The following is a 25,134-nucleotide window of genomic DNA, read 5'->3' as shown; positions in this document are numbered from 1 at the left end:
GCACGAACCTGTTTGTACATTCTTCAATGAAATAAATTGAACCCGCTTTGTACGACGAAAAGCATCCCCATGAAAAACTGGAACCTCCGTCTTGCTTTACTGTGGGGAACGTACACGTGGGGTCATACCATTAACCGACTGAACGCCTTACCCATGCTACTCTATCAGATCCAAAATGATTTATTTCGACCTCGTCACTAAATAAGACTTTTTTTTTTTGCAAAATGCTAAATCGCATTGTAAATACTTTTTATCGCTTTTGCTGTAGATCAAGTTTGGTTTAAATTTAATGGGGCCAATTTAATCGAGCAGTAAAGCAAACCTAATTTAGTTCCTTTAAACCAATATTAATTCGTGTATCAGATTTGCTCTGACACTTTCCCTGACGGGGCAGCACGCGAGCACTGTAAAAATTTACCTAAATTTACATGTCCACCAGTGCTGTATGAGGAATATTTTTCAATATTTTTTGGTTGAAAGTGTCGCTTGAAGAATCAGTGACGTGAAAGAATGAAACAGACGAAAATTGCTGTTTACGCCTGCTTGGAGAGTGGATGATCGAGCAGAAAAAACACCAAACCAATTCCCCAACTGTAACGCAGAAGAACAACGATTCAGCAATATTTAATTAATCATTACGGTTCTGTTCCGCAGTTATCCGTTGTTCTGATGAACGGGAATTAATTAGTTAATAAAACTTTTGGGCATTTTCACCGAATTTGCTTTGCATAAAAACACAACTGAGGCCAATAACTGATTTCTCCGTGATAGTGGAAATCGGCTAATTACGTCTCTGTCTAATGCAACGTTCCTTTCTTCATTATGTATGCTTTGTTCAAACTAATCTTGCAAACTTAACTTTAAAACACGCAAAGAATGAATATTTAATCGGGTAAACAGAAGCTCAAAACAACACGAAATTTTAATAAAACTTGATAGCATGCGTTTAAAACCATATATATTCTGTTATAAGTTTATTTTTACCCCAAGTGTTAGAATACAACCAGAATTAGTTTAAAATTTTTCCCGCTTTAGATCAATCGTCCCGATCAAGAATTTTCACTACTTAACTTTGACGATCAGCTGGAGATGTCTGTTGCCGACCTTTCTGCTGATCCTTCATTAGGTGCAAGATTCTAGATTTTGCTAAGAGCATTTTCTGAGAATGACGTCAAAATTCTCCAACCAATACCGAGTAGTCATGTAGAATGTTAACAAATGCACGTCGGTTTAACGTCGTTGTTAAAAAATCCTTAACTCTCCAGGTTCGTGAATCGAGAACCAGATTCGGCTAGTATTCTTCTTGTCACTGGCCCTTGCCAAATTGCAACTATCTCTAATGATTTCTCTTCCTCTTAACTCCCGACTAACTTGAATATTTCCACTCCTTACTTAATACCTTAGCCCTACCACTTACCTAAAAAGACTAGTGGCGGGGTCCTTTTTTGACCTCTCAGAAGCTATTGACACAGTGTATCACCAAGTATCACTAAATAACGTCAAAAGTTACGGTATAAAAAGCGCTGCTTTGGGTTCAATCCAGTCTAACAGTAGCTCATATACAGTGTGGCGCAATTGTATGGAGTAAATTCGTTATATGTATAAAGAACTGCAGTAGGCAAAAATTCTAAAACACGTCTATTTTGGTTTTTACCGGGCCCATTTTGGAAAACATTTTAGAACCTTAAAATCACCAAGGTGGGCGTAATGGCGCAACCGAAAGCTTTAAAAAATATTTTGACGTGATCTTATGACGCGGTTAGAATATTCTGTGCTTCTAGCCGCCTCCGCATTTATTAACGCAATATATTCTATATTGTTTTTATTTTTTGCGACAAATATCAAAATGTCCGGCAAAGATCCAGGAAACGGACAAATTGAAGCCTCATTTCGCGATAAGTGCACGTCCAGGACTAGTGACTTGTCGGCAGACAACTCTGGAAATTTGACATACTACTCCTGACTTTCCACAACTTGAACACTTTTCCTGGCTTACTCAAAGCACTCTACCCCGCATCGAAGAATGGTGGAAAGTTTTAAGGTGTCTTGGATTTTTCCTCCTCTTATGGGATGTTCAATTACCCGAGAACTTCTGAAAAGCTCTCCTTTTGATTGGAGTCCTTGTGGATGAAGCAACTCGGTGAAGTCACAGGCATGAGTTTGAGTTTAAAAACTAAAAAAATACACTCAAAAGATAGTTGCTCGGTGCCGTAATATCCTTAACTATACGTCATCAAATTATTTTGACAATTTTCGAAATGTCCACTATTTCCAAAAAATTTTCCGGTCGAGACTCAAGTAACTCAAGAAGTTATTATGGAAGAAAAGGAAAATGTTACATGGTCGAGCACAGAATAAAGTGACCTTTTAACCCGTGTAACGAAATATGAGGTGGCTCGCTTGAAGAAAATGACTTTTTGGCATTTTTGTGTGGGCCTAATTCGATTTATTTTGCAGATTACCACATAGACGATTATCAAAATAGAAATCCAGAAAAATTAAGCGCAATGTTTTGACTTCCTACTGATAAAACGTTCTCCTGCCTTTGCTAGTTCCACCATAATGTTCTTTTACCCAGAAAATGTTTGCCAATTTTACCATAAAGCAATTTTTACACGTGGCATTTCACATTCGCAGTATGTTACGTAAAGTTGATCTGAAATTCAACATAAAGTCATAAAAAAAGTAAATAACAGTCACTTTATGTAAAATCATAAAGTGGTCATCGACTTCCGGCACTTCCGGAAGTGCCGCCAGTTCGAAAACATTTTCAATCGGTGAGGCTCAAATGGTTGCTTACCACATAGTGACCCTCTAACTTGCGCGTATCTTTGAACGCTGAACTAGCGACACCCTGTATATGACGCTCGAAAGCGCACCATGAAAATGAAGCCCGAGAAATGATGAAAGTACGTTATTAGCTGGCCAAAGTGAGAAACGGCATTTCTTAGGGTTAAAATCGCTAATTCATGTTGGGGCAAATAGAAAGTGAAATCTTGTTTTTACGTCCTCATCGGAAGCGCTTATTTATCAAAAATCTTGGTTGATTATCGTGGATGAAGACATCCGAATTATTTAAATAATGTAGAATCTTTTACCCACCGACCAGGACAATGAACCACTCAAGTTATTTTCATTTTCCATTAACAACCCGCTTCAATAATCAATTAAGCATCAATGTTATTCGCTCACTCTCTGCAAATATTTATTCGAAATTAATTCAATCCGATCTGATGTTGTGGTCATAATTAAAGTGTCAGCGCAAGATCATTATTCAAGGCTTGTTCTAATGCATCCATAATTAAACCTCCAAGCTCCCAGATCTTTAATTAGAGCTTTTAAACGACAGTCTCCATAGGAAACGATTAAATATTATCCTGAGGTGTCTCTAATGCTTAGAGTTGATAGTCAGGATGTTTCTACCTCGCATAAATTAGTAAGTCTTCTCCTATTTTCGTGTCGTGTGTGGATGTCGCAAGGAGATGATGTACATCCTGTCTTGATATGAATATCAATGTGTGGAAATGAAATATGCAACAAATCATGAAGGTATTTTTAACCTTTACGCAGCAGCGCCGTAATCGTTTCTGATTATGTGGAATAATGGGACGAAACCTAATTTGAGAGACCCTATTTGGTTGATCAAATTAAACCAGCTCTATAAGCCATATTGACAGAATGTTACGTATACACGATGCATCCACGCGCTGACCGAGCAACGCCGATGAAAATCATTAAATTTTCGAGGTCGAACAAATATTCTCTACAAAGTTAGAGACTTAAAAGGGGAATTGGGGAATTGAAGAGCGTTCTATGGGGAGATGTGAAGGCCTACAGAATGTGGGCAAAACCTGATTTCTTCTCAGTATTTTAATAACAGAAACCTCATTTACCGTTCTCTAAATCACTAAAAGGCTTAAGCAGTTCTTTAAAAATACCAAGAACTGACGGTGGCATCGAGATATCGACGATGGCAGTGTAGGGTTGCTCAAGTCGTACCCCTTAAGAAACGAATCGCACAGAAGCGAGGATTCGTCAAATAAGTAGAAACTATACAGGGCGATTCGTTTGCAATTTCGTGCGTTTAACCTTAAAGTTAACGTCTGGTGCATACCAACACGCATACCAACAGATTTAACAGCACTCGAAGCGACATCTGTACGAGCTGATTTCGAGTGTGCAACTCCCGATAGTTCTGATGCAGCAATTTGTTTAATTTCCAAAATTTGATCTAACCCACCAAGGAATTGCGTTGCCTTCTGGCAACACTGAAATTATGCCGGGGAACTCCCTTGGCATCACCGACAGATTATGTTGAAATTTCACGCAGTTGTCCTGCAATACGCAGTACGCGTCGTTCTTCTAGTTACCAGTCTTTTCAGTGATGTTTTTCCGGTGATCTCTAGAACGTCTAATAAGCTTTGCATGTGATCAAAATGAATGTGAGTTTTGTGCGAACATTCGCTTTCACAATAATATAATAAAAACACAATTATGATGCCTCGCCTACGTTATTTTATCGAGACAGATGGAGTAGTGTATTACCTTGAAAGGAAGTTGTCGTAATTAAAATTACTTATAATTAGTCTATGTGAGTCTAAATTAAGTGTCGTCATGTGGCAACGCCGGTGCTCCAAGCCACCGAAATTTTTTGTTATAGCGGTGGTCCTACCCTTGAAGGAGCGCTTGGAGTAGTCCTTGAAGACGACTTAAAGGCTGCTGCAATTTACCCGGAATCTCGCGATGCAGATGAGACTAAAGATGAAAACTCAGGAGATGAAGATGGTGGGGGTCAGGTATTTATCAAGAGGATCAATGTTTGGCGCCTCCCCTCACCAGCAGTCCTGCAAGGGTCTTGCGTTGGCAACGAAGGAGATGAATCCGGTGTGGAAGTCAGCAACGCCGTTCTTCAGAATTAAAAATTTCGATGTGGCGATGGAAATCGCGGGTCCGTAATTCGTTCAAAATGTAATAAATGCGATGTTGGACTTTGTGAAAACTGCAATTTTCATTTTCACACAGACACAGCGCTCATATAAGGTATTGCAACACGTTTATATATTTATGCCGACGATACGTAAACCCGATATTAAAATTTAAAAAGATGCTTAAACACGTATAATTTTATTTAAAAAAGGGCACTGAATGCATTATTCGTCGACGTTCACATTTTCCACCCCTATCCAGCTACCCCCGCTAACTTTTTAGTTTCAAATAAAAAGGCACACGCGGTAGTGCATCAAATGAAGGGTAATTCAATAAGGGATACAACTGCACACTCAGAACTAAAATTGGACCCACAATGTTCTTAAAAAAATTAAATTACTAAATACAAAATAAACTGACTCGTTTAAAAACTATTACATCAAGCAAAAATGAAATTCCAGCAATCAGTGCTCAAATTGGGCTCCAGTATTTGGCAATGAGTCGTCTCTCGAACTCTTTTATGCGGTCATCTAGTATTGTCTTTGTTATTGATTATATTTCTGTTTGAAGTCTAAGACGCAACTCACGTAAATTTTGTGGTAATTTTTACCAACGAAATCTTTTCGATGGCTGCATAAAAAAATCAACGGGCGTCAGGTCTGGAGATCGCGGCGGCCGTTCTGTTGTGCCCCTTCTACCCATCCAACCTCTCGGGAAAATGTCCCATCAGTAGCCCAAAGTCATAGCGTAATGTGGCGGTGCACCGTCTTGTTCGAACCAAATAGTACTGACCACTTGTTGTCCATTTTCCCCAGGAAAAATTGCGACGATCGATGGAACCATTTTCTTTTGTAATTAGTGCAAGTATGATGCGTTGCTTGAATTCCTCCTTTTGAAAATGAATTTTTACGGATGTCGTGCATGCCGAGTCTACACTGGAATGAGGGTTGTCCGTAGAGCGGCAACAACAATTATGTCGATGAGTAGATCGATTGAACGAAACGTGGCTCGATGCGAAAATAAAATTCTAGAAAAGGACCTATTATGCTGAAGAACTTTTTCTTGCATCAATTCGCAAATTTCCATCCTATGGTCAAAATTATCAGGTATCAACTCTTGGATGAGGGAAATTTTGTATGGATGAAATTTTTCTCGTTTTAAAAGATTATTTGCTGATTTTGCAGATACGTCAAAATCACCCACAAGTTTGCAGGTGGGCCCTATAGAGTTTTCGTGAACACACGAAGGAACGCCTAGTGCTTTATCGTCCCAAATTGGCGTTCGAGGTCATTCACATCTTGGAGGAGCTTTCATACTTTCATTTTGATGAGCTTTTTTATTAATCCGAAAAACCACACTTCTATCGATAAGTCGACCTGGACATTTCTCATTAAACGCGAGGCACACCTCTTCGTAAGCTCTTTTGCAATCTCCATGCCTCAAAAAGAATAATATTTCAATTTTTTTGCTTTTCAGGTAACCGACCCATTTTTTTTATATTCTCACTGTGGCGATGCCTAACAGCTGATGAATCCTATGAAAAATGAAATATTTCGAATGCAAAAAATGTTTTACACCTAAGAGTATCTGGCGCTTCCACGTTCCATTGCGATTTCTTCATTTTCTTTGAAAGTGAAGTAACAATGGATCGTCCATCTAGGAAGCAAAGATTGAAAGTTTTAATCTTTTTTGAATATGGATTCTCTTCCTTTTTTTAGGGAAACTGTAGATCCAATTTTAATTCTGTGTATATCGCTGTATCTCTCATTCAATTACCATCCATTTGACATGCTACATTGGGTGCCTTTCCATTACAAAATAAAAAGTTAGTGGGGATAGCTGGATGGCGGTTAAAAGTGTGAAAATTGAAAATAATGCATTTAATGCCTTTTTTAGAATATATAATTATACGTGTTTAAGCATTTAAATATCGGTTTTATGGAAGTTATACACGTGTTAAGACACTTTTTATAGACGCCGTGTATAATGCGTTAGTAACAAATTATATCTAGTACACTGCGAGATTAAACACAATTCCATTAAAAAATTAATTCAATTTTCTCATATTTTGGCTTCAGTTTTCGGCATTACCACCAAGTACCATACAGTGATGGGAAACTACTAAGAAGATATTTCATTTGAAATATTTATTTACTTGTTCATTTGTAGTTTATTCATGCTGAAACTATGTGATACCTAGAACTTTCGTTATTTTGATTAATCAAATGCTCCATTATCGATGGGTTAATCAAACAGATGAAGCTCCTTTATAATTGGCTTTCAGAGATTTGAAGAAAGTTCTATCCACAGGTTGGACGCAGTGAGTTGTATGAGCGGGAACGGATAACGTTACAATGCCAAATTCAATAGGTACGTCTATGGTTTCGAAATTTTTGTATGGATAGTTTTCTCCAGTATAAGGGTACATTGCACCAAAATGAAAACAAAGACGGAAGAAAGTGGGTAAAAGCAAGACGTAGTTTCTTTAGTCGTACCGGTACGACTTAGGAATCTCGTCTGAGTGCCGAACACCGCTTAAGTCTTATATAAAACAAACATGACTTCGCATCGGTTAAACTAGTGCGATTTCGTTTCGTACACGTAATTTGGCAACTGCTACAGCACGTATGTTTAGTAATGAACCTACTTTTGCCGATAATTTATTGCAACATCAACTACCAAATATTTATAAAAAATCATAAATAATCGCGATGAATTTATTTGAGAATATTTTAGACAAGGAAAGTTCACTCAAATACACATAGGGTTGTTTTTATTTATTTATTTTTTCGAGCAATGGCCCTCGTGATACAACCAATGTTGAAAAGGTACCACTCAGGCATGGGTACGACTTGAACAACCTCAGCTTACAGAAACGGGATGAAGAATTGGAAAGAATCGGTGGAAAATTAATTGTTTCATGCTCAGTATCGTGAAAATCTGGCCGTCCTGACACCACGGTGTGGGCGTGTAAAAACATCAATTTTTCGAAATTTCCACACCGAATCAATTTTTTTTGTGTTTTTTTTTTTTACAGCATTGTAATTCGCCAATTCGCCACAAAAATGGCGCGAAAAAACACATTTCGGGAAACCCCTTTTTGTTTAACAGATTGGACTCGCTCTGCAGACTAATTTAAGGTGTGACTTACGCATTGTGTGTTCAACTTATTTAGCAATTCGCTTAATCAGTGTGTCAAGTGAAAATTGCACTAAAAAATTGGCACGTTTATGAAACGACCTTACAGAATTCACAAGACTCAACCTCTTTCTGGCCGACAAAAACGCTTCAGTTTCAATTGAAATTAGTTTCCGGTTGAAATTAGTTCCAAAATGGGCCAACAAACAGGAGTTTTATCATCCGACTGCTAAAAAAAAAGAAAAAAAAAATGACGCTTTTAGGAATAATTAGTCGAGAAAATAAGAAACCCAAACCCATGATTATATCACACTTAACGTGGGTGCAGCTGAGGGATCGAGGGGTGGTTTATTCTTATAATTAAATAGATACTTAACAAGGGTTTTGTTAGGGGGCTGTAGGTTCACACTTTAATCTGCGTTAGAGCTAAATTACAAGGTGGAATTGACAGATGTTGGATTTAAGCATCTTTCTCTTGGAAATAAGGCTCATTTACCGTGTTTTCAAGCCTAATAAACCAGTATTTATGGTGACTTTATCTTTTTTGTGGTAAGTCTGTAAAGATAATTAAAATTAGTCCCCATTGCGTGATTAGTCAAGCGGCTAAACAGTTGGAAATTGTGGTTAGAGCTTTGATGGGTTTTTGCTTCACATATCTTCAAAAATACACAACAATGGAAAGGGTTTTTTGATGTGATAATGCAGAAAGTAGAAGAAAAGGGACGAAAAAAAGGTGTCCGGCACGGGCTGGAGTTTTCGATAGATCACGATCAGTATTATCCACGGTGTAACCGCACTGAAGTACTTAGTTCGGCTTTTTCTGAAATCGATTATTTAAAATTACGGAAAAATTTAACAATATAGTGGTTTTCAGAAGTTTTTTTTTTTTCGTTATTGTTATTTTCGGCAATTTCAACGAGTTGATTTGGGAGCATTTGTACGCAAGCGGAAGAGAATGCTGGAGTGTTATTTAACGCAAAGAGATTTGGATGAATGATCAAGGAACCAACGATATTGTGTAAGTTGCATTGAAAATAAATCAATTTCTATAGTTCTTTGTATATGTTATTTGTTCCGAATTCGAAAAAATTTACCACCACGGATTTGAGCCATTGTGATCCCTACAGTAAATTCAGAGTTAATATGAAGTGGTGTTCATCCACTCAAGTGATCGTTTTTGCCGGCAAAGGTTCGGGATTAATTTCACGGTTCAAGAAGATCGGCGATATACTAGAAAATTGGTTAAAAACCATGCAAGTATGGCTAATAAAAATTAAAATATATTTCGGCTACTTTACAGCCTCCATTACGTTTTCGTAGATTTGAAAAAAACTACATATATATTTGTCTATAAAATTTTCTTTCTACTCTATCTTCCATATTTTACGATATTTTACGATTTTTTACGAGCACCAGTTTACGATAAAGTTAAATCAAAGGAAATTACACTATATTGCATCTGTGTGCTAAAAATCAGATCCGGAATAGTGAAATTCTTCCATCCTAAATTATTTCCGTGGAAAGGACGTATATACAGAGGGTTCCTCAATGTCGTGCTAATGTTTCAAGATATGATCCCTCAGGTCATTTCATAAAGAAAAGTGCATATGAACATATATCCAAACTGCCAAGTTTTTTTCAGCAACACGGTGTGGAAATTTTTCCGTTCATATTGTTTTTTTTTATTTTTTAGAAAGTATTTTGGATATTACCTTCAATTTTAGTATATGTTAATGGGACGTAAAATCACATATTTTAGAAAAGTAATTATATTACTCAACCGGTAGAGTCTCTACATACATTTCTTCCAACATTATTTACGAAAAAATGGTACGCCATTGATATTTTTTTACTGGAGCATTTTTTCTGATTAGGCTGATCAATGCTACATGAAAAAGGTCTCCTGCAGTCTACCACTATAAAATATATAATGTTTAATATAAAGTAATAACTTGTAATAAATTCTTACAACAAACAAATTAATTAAGACGATTTTTATTGTTTTAACAAAGAACGAATCGTACAACAAGAAACACGCAAGTGACTTTTTTCACGTAGAATTGACCAGCCTAAGCAGAAAAAATATTTTTACGCAAAAACGTCAGAGGCGTACCATTTTTTGCGTAGCAACTAGCGGAAGACATGAATGTAGAAACGACAGTAGTTGAGCAATAGAACTCTTTATCTTATTCAAATACGGTGTTTTATGTCCTATTAACACTCGCCAAACATGAAAGCTATGACTAAAGTATTTTCTGAGAAATTTAAAAATAACTATTTAAAAAGAAAAACTTCAACATCTAATTAAAAATTTCGGCCACTGTGGACGTATGTCCATATGAATATTTCTTTATAAAATGACCTTAAGAACAAGAAATTAAGAAACACCCTGTATGGAAAGCGTCCTTTTGGTGAGGTAGAGAAAAGAGTATTTTTTAAAATACTGCAAAAAAATCATCTTTTTAACGTTATTGACCAGTAAATGTTCTTTAGATGACTCGTATTTTATTTAAATAATTCATCAAACCATTAACTGAACGTTATTCCTCAAATTTAAAAACGACACACTGAATTTATACGATTTTTGGTTAATGTCATGGTTTACTCATGTATTTCGTCACATCTCCACTATTTCTAAGATATGTATAACCGCTTACAAAGCACGCAAGTTTCTTCCATTAAACTGCTCTTTGATCTTAGTGATTGACCGGCTACCGGCAGGACCCTGTGTAGTCTTCAGGGTGTTACTTGCAACAGAATTGAGACAGATATATCAAAAAGTGAGGGGGATTAGACACAAAAGTAAATTCGAAAAAACTTTCTCGACTTGTTTTTTTTAGAATCAACCCAAACTTACAGTGGCGACATCTGTTGGTTCGCTTAGAACCCTGGACTCATCCGTTCTGATTATAGATGCCACCATTGTCCCGAACGGCGCTACCACATATTATACCTCACCGCTATTTTTTCCTTTCTGGAATAACTACGTATTTTTTCTCATTTCATGAATTCTCATCTTATCTCATTCTTTCTAGTTCCCTCTCTGTCCCCATAACAACACTTTACCCAACAAAATACAAAGTCAGATCAGCAACACTAAATTACGCTTTATGTACCGAAAACGCTCTTTTCGGTACATAAACTTCGAACAGTCCGATGCTCTTTGCGAGGACGCGTGGCGTCGGGACGCCTCGACCACGCCCATGCCTCTCAGGGGCGGAGCGTTGTTGTTTCTCCTCTCGCGTCCTACGTCTCGTTTCATCCAGCCGAGTGGTCGGTGACCACACCCATCGCGTTACGGGCTGCAGTTTGTTACAGGCCTGTGTAACTGATGTCGGCATTTTTTACCTGTCATATGATGTGCCTTTTATGTTTTGGCCGTGCAAGTACCGATGTAGCTGCTAATATAATGGAATTCGGAGAAACAAAAAGACAAGTTTTCAAAACACATATGGAAATTTTTTCCACTTAGAATAGAAGAATTCCTCAAAAGCGTACTTGCGAAGAAGCTGAAATTTAAAATATATGAGGACGTGCCAAGAAATTTCAAACTATTTTTCACCGGCTCAGTTTTCCCTCAACTATCCGCTCTATAGGTGATTTACTGTCAAAAAAAACTGAATTTTTAACATTTTTATGGATGTTACAATTTTTCACTCAAATATAATATAACAAATAGCACAGGTTTACCTTCTAGTTGCCTGTTGACCTCTCGTATGTACGAACTGTTCTGCATGAAGTGCAAAGTAGTCGATGTCTAAGAGAGGTCCACTACGTCCAGACGGAAAAAGTTACCTTACAACATGAAATTTTTTAGTGTGTGCAGCTCTGTCGAAGGCTGCGTTTAGATTGATCACATGACTTCAAATCGTTCAATAAAAAAAACCTACACACCCCATTCCAAATTTTTGTCGAAACCAGCCTTTGGTTAAAAAAAGTTAAATCGAAGTTCTATTTAGAAAATATTGGCTTAAAACCGTTTCAAAACATATTTTATGTGTTATTTGAAATATCCAAATCGTACGCCTCTGGGTTCTAGAAACCCATCAAATTTTCATGACGTAACTGATAGTAAGAAATAAAACCTGTATCAAAATTAGTTGCGTAACTCCGCTTTATGTGACGAATCAACGCCGACAAAAAGTACCCTTTGAAATCGTTGCTTGATACGCCTCTGCCTTCTAACCGACTGGAACACTAAATTGTTATTATTCAACTGAAATCTTAAATGACCGCCCGACGCAATAGTCAGCGGTGTAACCATTAATCTAGATTTTAAAAGGACTGGACGTACCATTGTTTTTTACTTTTGTCCCCTTTTTTTAGCAAATATGGCAGCCATCCGTGGTGGCCCAATCGAACCAAACGTCATCACAATGACCTCTTGTATCTCATAAGGGGTGAACAGTAAAATAAACTTTTTCCTATTTCATATGCACCTTCTTAATGGCAACTGCTACTAGATGAATTTATTCAAGAGATGATGTGTGAATACTTACTACAAGTTTTGTTTAACGAGCGCCCTATACAGGGTGTTTATTAAGTACTTGTACAAACTTTAAGAAATGAATATTTAACTAATTTTGGAACAAATAGTTCATAAGAACGTGGGTCCGTATCGACTTGATTGTTGAGACACAGGGGGTAAAAAAAGGCCTCCCAGATCACCAGATTTTTGTCTTTTAGATTATTTTCTGTGGGATAACTTGAAGTCATTAGTTTGCAAAACTCAAAAATTAACAAGATCTAAGAAACAGAATGTTTGAGTGGTGGGCTATTGTTGAACAGACATGAGGTATATGCGAAAGTTCGTTGATCAATGTTATGGAGAATGGATGCATGCGTTGCAATAGGCGGCAATTATCCTCAACAATTATTGTAAATATTGTTTATTTGTTTGTAAAAGTGTTAATTTTATAAGTGATCTAAGTTTGTCACGTGATAACACAATTAACAGGAAACACATATTTTTCAAAAATTCTCAGCGATCAAATTTACAAACTTCCAACGCAGATTCAAGCTAAAATTACCCTCTTACGCACAGTGCGTTACCGTAACGCATTTTCTGGTACCTTAAAGTTCTGCTTCTGTCTGTACACTAAGATCTGCTCAGCTACATCAGCCGTCGCTATTCCCCGGATTGTTTTATGAATTTCTCAGAAATGCAAAATGCTGCGTTGGTCAATCATCGTGTTCCACATATTGATTACACGTTACGACCTAAATCTTCCATAGAATTACTGGTCTGTTTCGGGAATTTTCTTGTACTCTGTAGCGTTCGTGAACTTGTTCCACGGGAGACTGGCATAAAATATGGATATGCAATTCTTGCCTCTTTGCAGCGACATTGAAAAATTAGCTTTATTTTTCTATTCCTTGTTCTCTTTCGAATTTATAGCAACCTTTTCTCCGATACAGCCATCAAACCATCCACTGGACTAACGATTTAGACTTTCCTCTATATAAATAAAAGTCCTGCCTATGTGGGGGATGCGAACCACATTTTTCCAACAGAAAACGTTTCAGTTCGAAAATAAAAACTTGACAGGGGATATTTCCGTCGACTTTCTGGAATACAATCGAGCATCATAATTGTTTAATCGTCGGAAAATCAAATCGGTAATGACCTCCAATTAGACGAATATCTTTTAAATCTCCGACCGGACGGTACCCCCAGTACATCATGTCTCACACATAAGACATTAGTTAGGTTAACATGACCCGGGAAGATAGGAGGAGCAACAGAGTGGCCACCGAGATCGCAGGATTTAACACCGCTTTATTATTATTTTTTTAGCCAAATTTATCACATGCGAGGAGGATGAAAAAAATTCAAATTCTTCAAATTGTCGGGTCGACGAATGTAAACATGCCACACATCTGTTACGGCTAAACCAGTTTCAAAATGCGTCTCATTGGTTTACGACTGGGTTAAAGGATCCACCGGATTTCAACCAACCTTGTTTAGATTCACGAATTTGAGCTCAGCCAAATTTAGAATTTTTTTGGTAATTTTGTACTATAACAGCAGCCCTTTTGGCTCCCCGTGTGTTAATGGCGTCGTTTTAGCGCATGTAGAAGTTCTTTTTGGCTTCCGTCAAACCGACCAAGTGACCCCATCTCTTCACTAACAATTTTTCTTCTTACATTAGTTACCAATGTTTGCTAGCAACCTGCGCAAAACCGATTATATGCGTCACATTATTATTCAAAGGGAAGTCGTTTTTCTTTTATTGAATGAATACTGTTTTATTCCAGTTAAACCCCAGTTAGTCACACGATAAATTGATCGACAAACCACCCATTAAGAGTTCATTGCCGACAATAACCTGCCATTATGTTCCATTTGTTAACAGTGCAATGCGGTTAAATACGCGAGACAAGCTGCATAATCGCCGTTCTCCGACTATGTAATTTCAGTAGTTGGTGCGCTAAATTTGCAACATAAATCACTTATTTGGATTGGCCATTGGAACGAGATGATTTTCAGCTTTAACTTCTTCCATATGAGTTTAGACAGTAAAACCATTCAAAATTTGTTGAGGGTCAATTTATTAATGTGCTGCTAAGCGTAGCTACAAGATAATTACCTTAACATGTTTGTCGATAATTGGTCTTTATTGCACTGCACCGCTAAATTAACGCATATATTTTTAATTTTTACGCATTTTCATTTCAATACTTTTACAGTAAAGATTTCATATTTACTAATGACGTATCGTCATGATTTTCAATAAATTTAACTTAAAGGAATCAATGAGGGACGCAGTTAAATAAATGGACGGAGTCCCAAAGGTTTGCATAACTTTTATTCCTTAATTTGGACAAACACGTCAATGTTCATTGGCGTGCATTGCCCCCTCTGACTCCGATTACCGATTACTCTTTGACGCTCTCGAAACTAAGTTTCTAGCATTAACTTGATTAATTCGATTCCGCATTTCCGTTATACGCAACGACGGCTCATTTAAGTTCCCAGGGCGAACTTGAAAGGCTCTAACTTGTCGACCCAAATTGTCCCATAAGTGTTCGATGGGGTCCATATCGGGATGTCTTGCTGGCCAAGGTGTCGTTTGAAGTACGACATCTTGGGGGTAATTTGCACTACTCCTGTCACGTGCCGACGTGCGTTGTCGTGCACTAATAAAAATTCATGACTGATAATTGGGGCATATGGCACTACGTGGGGTTCTAAAATATCTGTTATGCATCGGTGGGCTGTCAAACCACCGTTCTCAAGCACGGTTTGCGCCGTGCGACCTTCCATACTAATGCCTCCCCATATCATAATAGATCGACCTCTATAGCTTAAAGTGCCGACAGTGTTGCATTGGGCGTATTGCCCTCCAGGACTTCCATACACTCTTTTACGACAACCTTCACTAAAAAAGCAAAATTATGACTCATCCACAAAGAGCAGGTTCCTCTATTGAGGATCTCCTCAAACTTAAACCTTCGGGCAAGTTGAACACGCTCTCTTCGACATTCTCCAGTCAAAGGGGACCGCTTTGACTGGAGAAACTGGAGTTGAGGCCTACAGGGTGTAACCTTCCTTTTTGCCAACCTGCTTGTTACTGGAACTTTACTGACACAAAAGTGACATCGACGAGAAAGCTTTCAGCCGCAAAAATCAACTTTTGTCGTGCCTACCTAGATCTTCTTTGATTACTACCCCGAAACCATACGAGTACTCTGGAATCCGTGGATTGTACCACTCCAAGTCGTACTGCGATTTGAGCTTGTGACAAACCTAACGCATCATTCGACAAGTCTCCGATCTAATTGAGAAAAATACATTTTTCGGAAATTAGTGATAGTTTCACCTTTCTCGAGATAGTTGATGAACACAATACCGTGTGCGTCCCAAAGTACGGATGTCCTAATCTTACCAACGGCCTTTTTGGTCATTGCTCACGCAGCTGACGATCTGCTTGATTCAGATGTGCAACAGTGAATCCATGTTCATGTATGAATGTTTAACGAATCAGTGATAATTTCACAGCCTCTAGATTTTAAGCGTAGCATATGCTATATCAAAGGTGTCCAGATTTCGGCTAAGCAACCAAATATACAAAAATATAGAGGGTGGACCATTAAAAAAACTGCAAAATCTTTCGTCACAACTTTGAGCGCCATCCCGTATATTTAATGATGACTCCAATTTGTGACCCCCATGAAACCCTACACGTTTCCATTAAAATCGTTTCATTAATTTCTCCAGGGTTGTGAGGTATTTGCTGCAAACTCCGTCGTGGGGCACTCTGTATAGTGTTAGCACAAAGTGAGGATTTGCACTAACGTATTGCAGCATATACGACAGTGGAAATTACTTGTTAACAATTTTATGGTTTTTTAAAAACATCCTTAGACTTTTCCGATGTGCGCATCTGCTGGTCGCATTCTTGAATTCCCGGGAAATTAGCTTGATGTTAGAGATGACTAACAGTTTCATTAATGATTTGGCCCGAGGGAAATTCACTTAGGCGTTGGGGAATTTTCTCATTCAAAATCATCGTATTTGCTTTGTTTGAATTCGTGCCCCAAACGAGATGTTCGTGATTAAAATCACTTTGCCTCTCACTGTATTTCGTACTCAGGCATCCACTCTGTTTAATTTCTCGCGATTATGGACAAAACGGCCATTATACACGCCGATTTCATGGCTTGAGAACGATGATATGTTTATTTTTCTTTTTCCAACAGGCCTGACCATTGTTCATATTCTCTCGTTTCTTTAACTGGGATTCCTATTGTTCTCTCAGACGTGTGTAAATCAGCGGGATTGGACCCCGCTTGTTTAGATGACGCAAGCTAGATTGAATTAAGCTCATTTCACGCTTAATCTGAAGTTGTCTTTGAATCCTGCATGGTATGTGCCAGTAGAGAAGCATATCATCCATTTTTATTCAATGTATAATCTATAACTTCAAACCTCAATATCATGTACGGAGACAAACGAGGTGTTTATTCAATCAGATTTGTAATGGAAAACGCACAGGGTGTCGCAGAATAGCTGTTCCTAATTTTCGCATGTGACAGAAGGCACTTAAATAAAAATCAAATTAATTCATTTTTTTTTTTATTGATAAACTAGTGTGTGTGGAATTTTCTCGGTACCAAAATACAATGTAAGGTCTACTAATCTATGAAAAACGAACTCGAAACGAAACTGACAACAACCTAACGATCATTTTACAAATATTAAATTAATATGAATATCACATGTTCACATCATTATTAATATTACTATTATTATTATTAATAAAATTAATAATTCATTTGGTCCGAGGGGCCCCTTACGGTAATGCTAACGAACCAAGGCAAATTTATGCGAGGTGGTATCTTCGGCATTACATTCCCTGTCATACATCATTTTCAAAATTTAATCAGCGTATTCAAGATACTGATCATTTTCAAATAAAGTAAAGCGATTCGGGAACCAATCGGACTATCCGAAATCTTGACGCAGAAGTCCAAGTTTTGCAACGATTTGAAAATAACCCGAAAACACGAATCGTTATGTGCAGCTGACCACTTCAACAGGGTTGAATTCCCTGAATGGTATTTTAATCAAATTAACAACGAACCGAGATTTCCCAAGAGTGTATTATGAACAGACGAAGCATGCTTTAGACGAAATGAGTATTTTAATTACACCCAATAGCTACATTTGGAACGAAGAAAATCCTCACCCCATCACAGGTTACATTATCAATGGAAATTTCCTGTTGATATTTAGCCTGGGAGTATCGACAATTAGGCAGGAGGATCATATTTACTGCACCGAGAGTTAAACGGTCATGTATATAAGATTTTTCTAGAGCATATTCTATCAGAACTGCTCGAGAATGTCCCACTTAATATTTGAATAAATATTGTTTGCCAGTACGATGGTGCACCAGTGTGCTTCTGATTAAGTTGCCGAAATTGTTCAAATGCACAATTTCCAACAGGATGGATCAGAATAGGTGGGCCGATTTGTTTGGCCTGCACGTCCACCAGATATGACTCCAGTTGATTTTTTTACTTCGGGTCATGCTAAATCGCTGATTTATGAGCCGCCTGTCAATGCAGAAGAAAAGTTAGTGGCTTGAGTTGCTCTGGCGTTTCATGATGTTCGTGATCGTCGGCAGTCATTTCGAAGAATTCAGTGACGGATCACACATCGCTATGACTTGTGTACCGACAATGGCGGTCGCAACTTCGAACAATTTTCAGCAAGATCGATTGCTTCTATTAAGATTCTCCTTGGCTTCCTTAGCTACACTCTATTTAATTTTATCTTGATACCGAGAAATTTCTAGACACTAGTTTATTCGTGAAAAATGTTTATTTAAGTGCCCTCCATCATTTCCGAAAATCGGGAATAATTATTCTGTCACACCCAGTATAATATGGAGGACCAAAAGTGCTGCAAAAGTTCGTTAAAAATTGAAGGAAATGGTTTTTATGAAAATGCTAGAACACGTCAAATATCGTTTTTAGTTGTGCATTTTTCGATGAAACAAACACGTATACAAGGTGGCCCATGTAGCAGATAAATGGACTTTCTTATGGCGATTTCTTTCTTAGGGAACCCCATATATATTATGACGTTTTTGAGTTGCACGAGAAATTCTGAATATATTTCACGTCACATCCTCACGTCAAAGTTCAGCAGTTTTCGGAAAAAATTGCAAAAATAGAAATAACGATAAAATTATTAATACTTAAAAAATGAAAATGTAAGCTCCTATGAACTGATGTATTAAATGCTCGAACTGTACCCCGTTGACTTCCCCACAGTGAACAAACCAAATTTCTCAAGAACGTTTCCTACTGCTTGAGAAAGACTTGTTGACCCTCTTGAGAAATTTTGCTGTTTATTGTTACTTCTATATTGTTTACTTATTGCTGCTTAAATACGCCCTATGTTTCAGATAACGCCAAAAAACTGCTCATATGTGCAAGATTGGGAAATCTAGCAGGGCACTCTAATCCCTATATTACGCACATAGTTCAGTAACTGTTAAATTCACACATGAGTATGTCACATGAAGTATGTTCAGAATTTGTCAAAATACGTTAAAATGTCCTAATATACATGGGGTTCCAAAAGAAAAAAATGAATTAGTACATTTATCTACTGCTCGGGTAACCCTGTATATACAGAGTGTCCCAGAAAGAAGTGGCATAATTTCAACATGTAGCAGAATTCATCGATAGTAACAACTTTTGTCAAATAAGATTTTTTTTTTAAGTCACGTGTACTTCTGGTATTTTTACCTGCTAAAACGGGTCTGTGGCCTCGTTTATGGATTAACAAAAAAAATCCAAATATGCACTGGATACTTTGTTGATGTTTTTTTTATCGTAAAGTTTTTTTGCTATCCGTGAGTCAAGGTCGATGCATCGCAAGTCTTTCATTGTTTACGATTGTTGGTAGTGAGAAATTTTCGTGCGAAACGCCGCGTTTTACAAATAACGAATACACTGATATGGTGTTGGCCCATGGGGAAACTCGTGGAAACTCTAATCGGTTTCGTAGGATTCATACACATCGTTTCCCGGATCGTCCCACACCCCATGGGCCCGCGTTTCTTCGTGTTATTCGAGGACTTCGTAATGGTGGAACTCGTGCAGGTGCATATCAAGATCGCGGTAGACAACGGCCTTAATCGTTTTGCAAATGGTGGAAGTGAAGTTTTGGAAAGTGTTGGAAATAATCCAGGGATTAGCACTTGTAAAGTGTCAAAAAGTTCAGTGTTTGCAACGGCTGGATTATCATCATCGACAGGGTTCCTGCAACTGGGTTTCAAGAAAACTAAGACGGGTTCCAAACTTCCTTAGCTATGTATTAGCCGTCGAGGAAGCGAGATTCACCAGGTAAGAAGTATTTAATATGTACAACACTCGCATTTGGACAGATGAAAATCCCCATAGTATAAGACCTCGCAATTTCCAATAAATGTATGAGCAGGAATAGTAAACGGTCGGCTCATCGGCCCTTATTTTTTACCAGATCGATTAGATGGTCGAAGTTATTTACAATTTTTTTAATAACGAGCTAAATTATTTATCAGAAAATGTTTCGTTGGAAATTCGTGGTACTTTCATGATGGTGCTCCTTGCCGTAACGCCCGAATTGTACGAGAACGGTTAAACGAGCACTTCGCCAGTAGGTGGATTGGTCGAAGTGGTTTTGTTGCGTGTTCCCGCTCGATTCCCAGATTTAATTCCTTGCGATTTTTATTTACGAGGCCACATGAAACAGATAGTGTATTTTACTCCAGTTGATACAATTGAGGAACTACGAGGACACGTTGAACACACCATCAGAACGATTCGAAATGATAGGGAAACGTTACTGAGGGTTGAAGAAAATCTTCAACGCCGAGTGCAATTGTGCTTTGAGAATAATTGTTGGATTTGTTAAATTACAAATCGGTGCAGAAAACTCGAATCTAAATAGTAATTGATCAATAATAATTTCGGCATTGTTGACTCACATCGTGAACGCACCATGCTGATTCACGTGTATACAAAAAGGGAAATATTTCTTCTAATCTTTCTCGATACTCGTACTGCAGTAGTGCTTCTGCCGTTTATAAGTCGGTCGGTTAGTGCATTCTCGTTTTGTTAATCCCAGTTTCCACTAAATGTACTCATCATTTCCAACGGTAATGAAAGACATTTTGAACACTTAGTGTAACCTCCTTTGTCGGTAAGTCAGAAATTTAAATTATTTCAACAGTAAATAACGTAAAGCCCCAATAACTACCCCTACTTAGCTGTACGCGTTTATTGATTATACGAGGCAAAGAATTTGCTAGATATCTATGCGAAGGATCCGAAATGGCACAAGCAATTTTAGATGCCACAAGCGGCTAACGGATTTTTGTAACAAATCTTTTAATGAATTCAACTGGCAAACTATACCTTTTACGCAAAAAAAGTTGCTTTTTACGAGTCCTATTATTGATTCAAATTATGGCACTTATTTCTAGGACACCCTGTATGTCTGTTGCGTCAGAACGTGCACAACTAAAAACAAATATTTGCATCGGGTGGAAATCGATTTTTATTTTTTTGCACCTGCACAGGTGATCCAATTGAAAGGCTTTTCTATGGAGGTCACAGTACTCAAACCGGCCATCATTCCACAAGTTTTTCATTCTTCTAATTAGAACCGTTTTGATGTAAAACGCCTCTATATGAAAAAAGTATGAAAGTCTTGCGTGACCGTTCAGGACCGCGATTGGTCAGGATAAAGGGACTAACTAACCATTGTTGCCAACAACATAAACGTAGAAACCCTGTCTCGAATGAATTTTCTCTTTTTTTTAAATTTTTTATTTAAATGTAATAAAGAAAACGTGAAAACAAATAAATTAAAAGATTGAGACAATTGCGGCCTTCCTGTAGACACTTTTCAATTGGACAATTCGTGTAGGCATAAAGAAATAAAAACCGATTTTCCACGTTAAAATCCTTTGTCGAGGGTACGCCTAAGTGCCCGGTATGTAAGATATAGTTAAAATCTTTTGATTTTAAGAATTGCATATGCTATATTAAATGTGCCTAGATTCGGACTAGGAACTGAAATATCCAAAAATATATAGGACATACTATATACTATTTACTACATACTACATACTATTTGAAAAGTTGCAAATTTTTTTCATCAAAGCTTTATAACCACCGTGTATATTTTATTATCAATTTAGTTTGTAACCCCAACTCAACCATCCATATTTCGATTCAAACCTTCTGTTTTAACAAGATGTCTCAAACTACTGAAACTGAAGTACAAACCTGCGTGTTTGCCGAATAACATCTAGTACGTGTATATGAGCGTAACTTATTATTTGCCCTTTTTTACACTTATTAATGTTAACAATTTCTTCTGTTATTTCACCACTGAACCAATATTAAGGGTAAATTAGGGTTGCCATAAAGAATTGCCCAATTTCCCTCGTTTATGGCCCGTTCAAAGTGAAGCGGCTTTCACAATAGAACTGCGTGGGGTGAGCAATGAGCCATCATGTTTTCGTACTATTGACATCAGCTTTCCATTTTTCCGATTTTATCGGCCGTTTTTATATATTTTTTTAATCTAGATATGCCTGTGAATTTACACCAGATATAGCATTAAATTCGCCACAATTCGGATCAAGGTGAATTAAATCCGCCCGTCCGAAGCACACAATATCAAATAGATTAATGGTGAGATTACGCCACTTGAAAGAAAAATTAGTTAGGGTTAAGTAGCCTAAAGTGTTATATGCAGATATCCGAAAAATGATTAGGCATAGTCCGTATGTGAAAAAAGACATTTTGAATATTGCTCATAAAAGTTAGATACTGTAATAAGGGTATGATCTATGAGAGTTTACATGAACCAAATCATTTTAGACAGGTTAAAAAGTTCTGAAAAGGTATCCTTGTGAACAAGAGGACAAAGTGATTTTTTTTCTCTCAGGTATTACTCTGGTGCGGCCCTTGTTAAGGTCTATAAGAAAAAAAATCTTATAGACTTTAACAAGGCTCAGAATTAATCAGTGACTTTATCATTATAAAAACATTTAATATATTGGATATTCCGGTAATGCAATTATAGAAGGTGGTTCTCAATGGTATTCCGATACTTAAGGAGCCGATTCTTTGAAACGAATGTCTTAAAATTAGTCGTTTCCGAGATACAGGGTGGTGAATATTAAGAAAAATGAAATCTTTTTCTCCGCATTTTCAAATGGCGCAAGATATTTTAGTGAAACTCAGTATTCCTACACAGCAGTCCAAACAGTATATTTTCCTTTTGTTTAAAGAAAAATGCTGTATCTATAAACGTTCGTAGGGGTTACCGTGTTAATTCTTACAAAGGAATGGAGGATGCGCCACTGATATTTTTCAAATTGGATATATATTTTTAAATAACCGATTCAAAATACACCAAACATGTCTTTTGTGTTTTTTTTTGATTCGGCAAGTCGTTTTTAAGAAGAAAAATGAAATATGCCTCGTTAAAAATCTATTCTAACAATAATACCAGTTTTATTCAAGAGAGTTGTCTATGCAAAACAATTTCATGTTGCTCTTAATCATAGTTCGCGATTTTAACTGTTTTTTTATTTTACACCCTGTATCTCGGAAACGACTCATTTTAAGACGTACATTTATATAGCATTTTCATCTTAGAACGATCCAGAAACTCAATTTCTTAAATGCTGTAACACCCGTAGGAACCACTTTGTATAAAAGGAATTGAACATTTGTTGAGAGAACTAACATGTGCATACTAACGTTGTATGGCATGTAAACAGCGTAAATAACTATATTGGACATCAAAGCGCCTCCACTTATTACCCTTTTTGCCTACTATTGTCAACTGTGCCATGGGTGTTACGGTCAAAAATTTTCAATCATGAAAAATTTAACACAAAAAATTTTAGTGACATACAAAGATTTAAGAAATATGTGACTTCAAATCACGCGAAAACAACAAGAAAAATGTGGTGTTCTAAAAACTTTTAAAAAGAAAGGTTCTTATAGAGCATTAAATCACATTAGGTGAGCTTTCATCTTGAAAAAAAATATTAGTAACGAGGCTCGATCTGCAATTTCAAAGATTGATATTTCTCGTTAAAATATACGGACACACGTATGGCGACATCATCTGGTGTACGGTAGGCTACTCACTAGTCTTGGACAACACGGATAATTTTTTGACACTTTGCTTACATACATATCTCTCGAAAAGATGATGCCAAAATTACTGACTTTGTATCCTCAATTTCCGCAGAAATTAGATTTTTGTTCGCATTAAAAAACCATAAACTTAAAAACTGTTATTTTTTATTCGTTCGTTTGAATACCAGCATACATAATATACAGATTTGGCAAAAACATTTCAGAAAATGTGGTACAACTTATCACAAAATACCGGCTCAAAGCCTTCAAACAACAATTTTGGACACGATAATAACAGTGTTCAACGAGATCCTCTTCAAACATTCAAAAAACATTCATTCACTCATCTCTACATACTAATTGGCACGAAATACTTCAACTAGTGACTTGATCAACAGCTAATATGTATAAGTTTTTTATTAGGAAAATATCGATTTTGTCACTATGCATATCATCACATATCACTCGGCCGGAGAAAATATCATATATTTGTACCAAATGGTAATTTACATGTTTAAAACCTAAAATTTACGATGGGGCCTGGAAAAACCGAACAAGTAAAACATTGAGGTATATATACGTTAAAAAAGTCACAAACTATGTAATGTAGAACATACTATATATAGTATTATTTACTTCATTGGACGGGAATGGCCTTGTTGCATCGGTTTAGTATCAAAATGCCTGGTTACCGATTACATGCGAAAAGCTTCACTGTCAGAACCTGAATCGAGATTGGCTTTCGCTTTGCGCAACACTTGACTGGTTTTATGAATTTGCTTGCAAATCGTCTTCTCCACTTGCTTTTTCCTCTGATTGGCCAGGTGGAGTTCAGTCGCCGTCTCTTCTAACGCCCGCTTCATACGCAGCAGTTTACGTTTCAATTCATTGTTTTCCTGAGCTATTTCCAGGGATTTGTGGCAACAATGCTGGACAGCTGGAAAATTACGAAAATACTTTTTTTCTACGCTTTTAAAGCTTAAATATAAAGTCAACGAAAACTATACAGTGTGTTATTATATGTGTTTCATAATAATAAACTAAAGACTTTAAATAATAGAAACGAAATATTTTGTCGAGTATTTTGTACTGAATTACCAACATTATGTATATTTTAGTTTTCAATTCGTTAATGGTTCACTGAATGAAAAAAGGTTAAATAAAAGTCCACAATTTTTTAAAACGAATCTTACAGAAAGCTCCATAAAACAAAACCATCTTACCGTTTGAATCATTGCCTGCTTCTTCATTTTGCCCCTCTAGCAGATTATTCATCGATTCAGTTATTTCTAGGGTTTGTAGCAGCGGCCTATTTATATTGCTGGTTTCTAAACTAGAGAACCTAAAATTATTGAAAACTTTGTTATATACAGAATGTCTGGAAAGAACTAACGTGTTGAA

The 25,134-nt window shown here is 37.0% G+C and overlaps 2 protein-coding genes across 7 annotated transcripts in view; one reads left to right on the top strand and one right to left on the bottom strand.

Annotated features, from left to right (window-relative positions):
- LOC136339721 (large ribosomal subunit protein uL10m-like) overlaps positions 1 to 25,134 on the top strand; it is a 236,614-nt gene that overhangs the window by 126,775 nt on the left and 84,705 nt on the right. The window lies entirely within an intron of this gene.
- LOC136339713 (centrosomin-like) overlaps positions 23,879 to 25,134 on the bottom strand; it is a 28,114-nt gene continuing 26,858 nt past the window's right edge. For all 6 annotated transcript variants that reach the window (XM_066283151.1, XM_066283149.1, XM_066283152.1 and 3 more), the window contains 2 exons: positions 24,957 to 25,075; positions 23,879 to 24,670 (listed from right to left, as the gene is read on the bottom strand). In XM_066283151.1, coding sequence (XP_066139248.1) covers positions 24,429 to 24,670; positions 24,957 to 25,075 — 361 coding nt within the window. In that variant the 3' untranslated portion in view covers positions 23,879 to 24,428. The remainder of the gene's footprint in view (positions 24,671 to 24,956; positions 25,076 to 25,134) is intronic.

This window comes from Euwallacea fornicatus, chromosome 6, assembly GCF_040115645.1.
Source record: "Euwallacea fornicatus isolate EFF26 chromosome 6, ASM4011564v1, whole genome shotgun sequence".
Taxonomy (NCBI): Eukaryota; Metazoa; Arthropoda; class Insecta; order Coleoptera; family Curculionidae; genus Euwallacea; species Euwallacea fornicatus.
The sequence above is the reverse complement of the archived record's forward strand: the minus strand, read 5'-3'. Positions and strand labels throughout refer to the sequence as shown.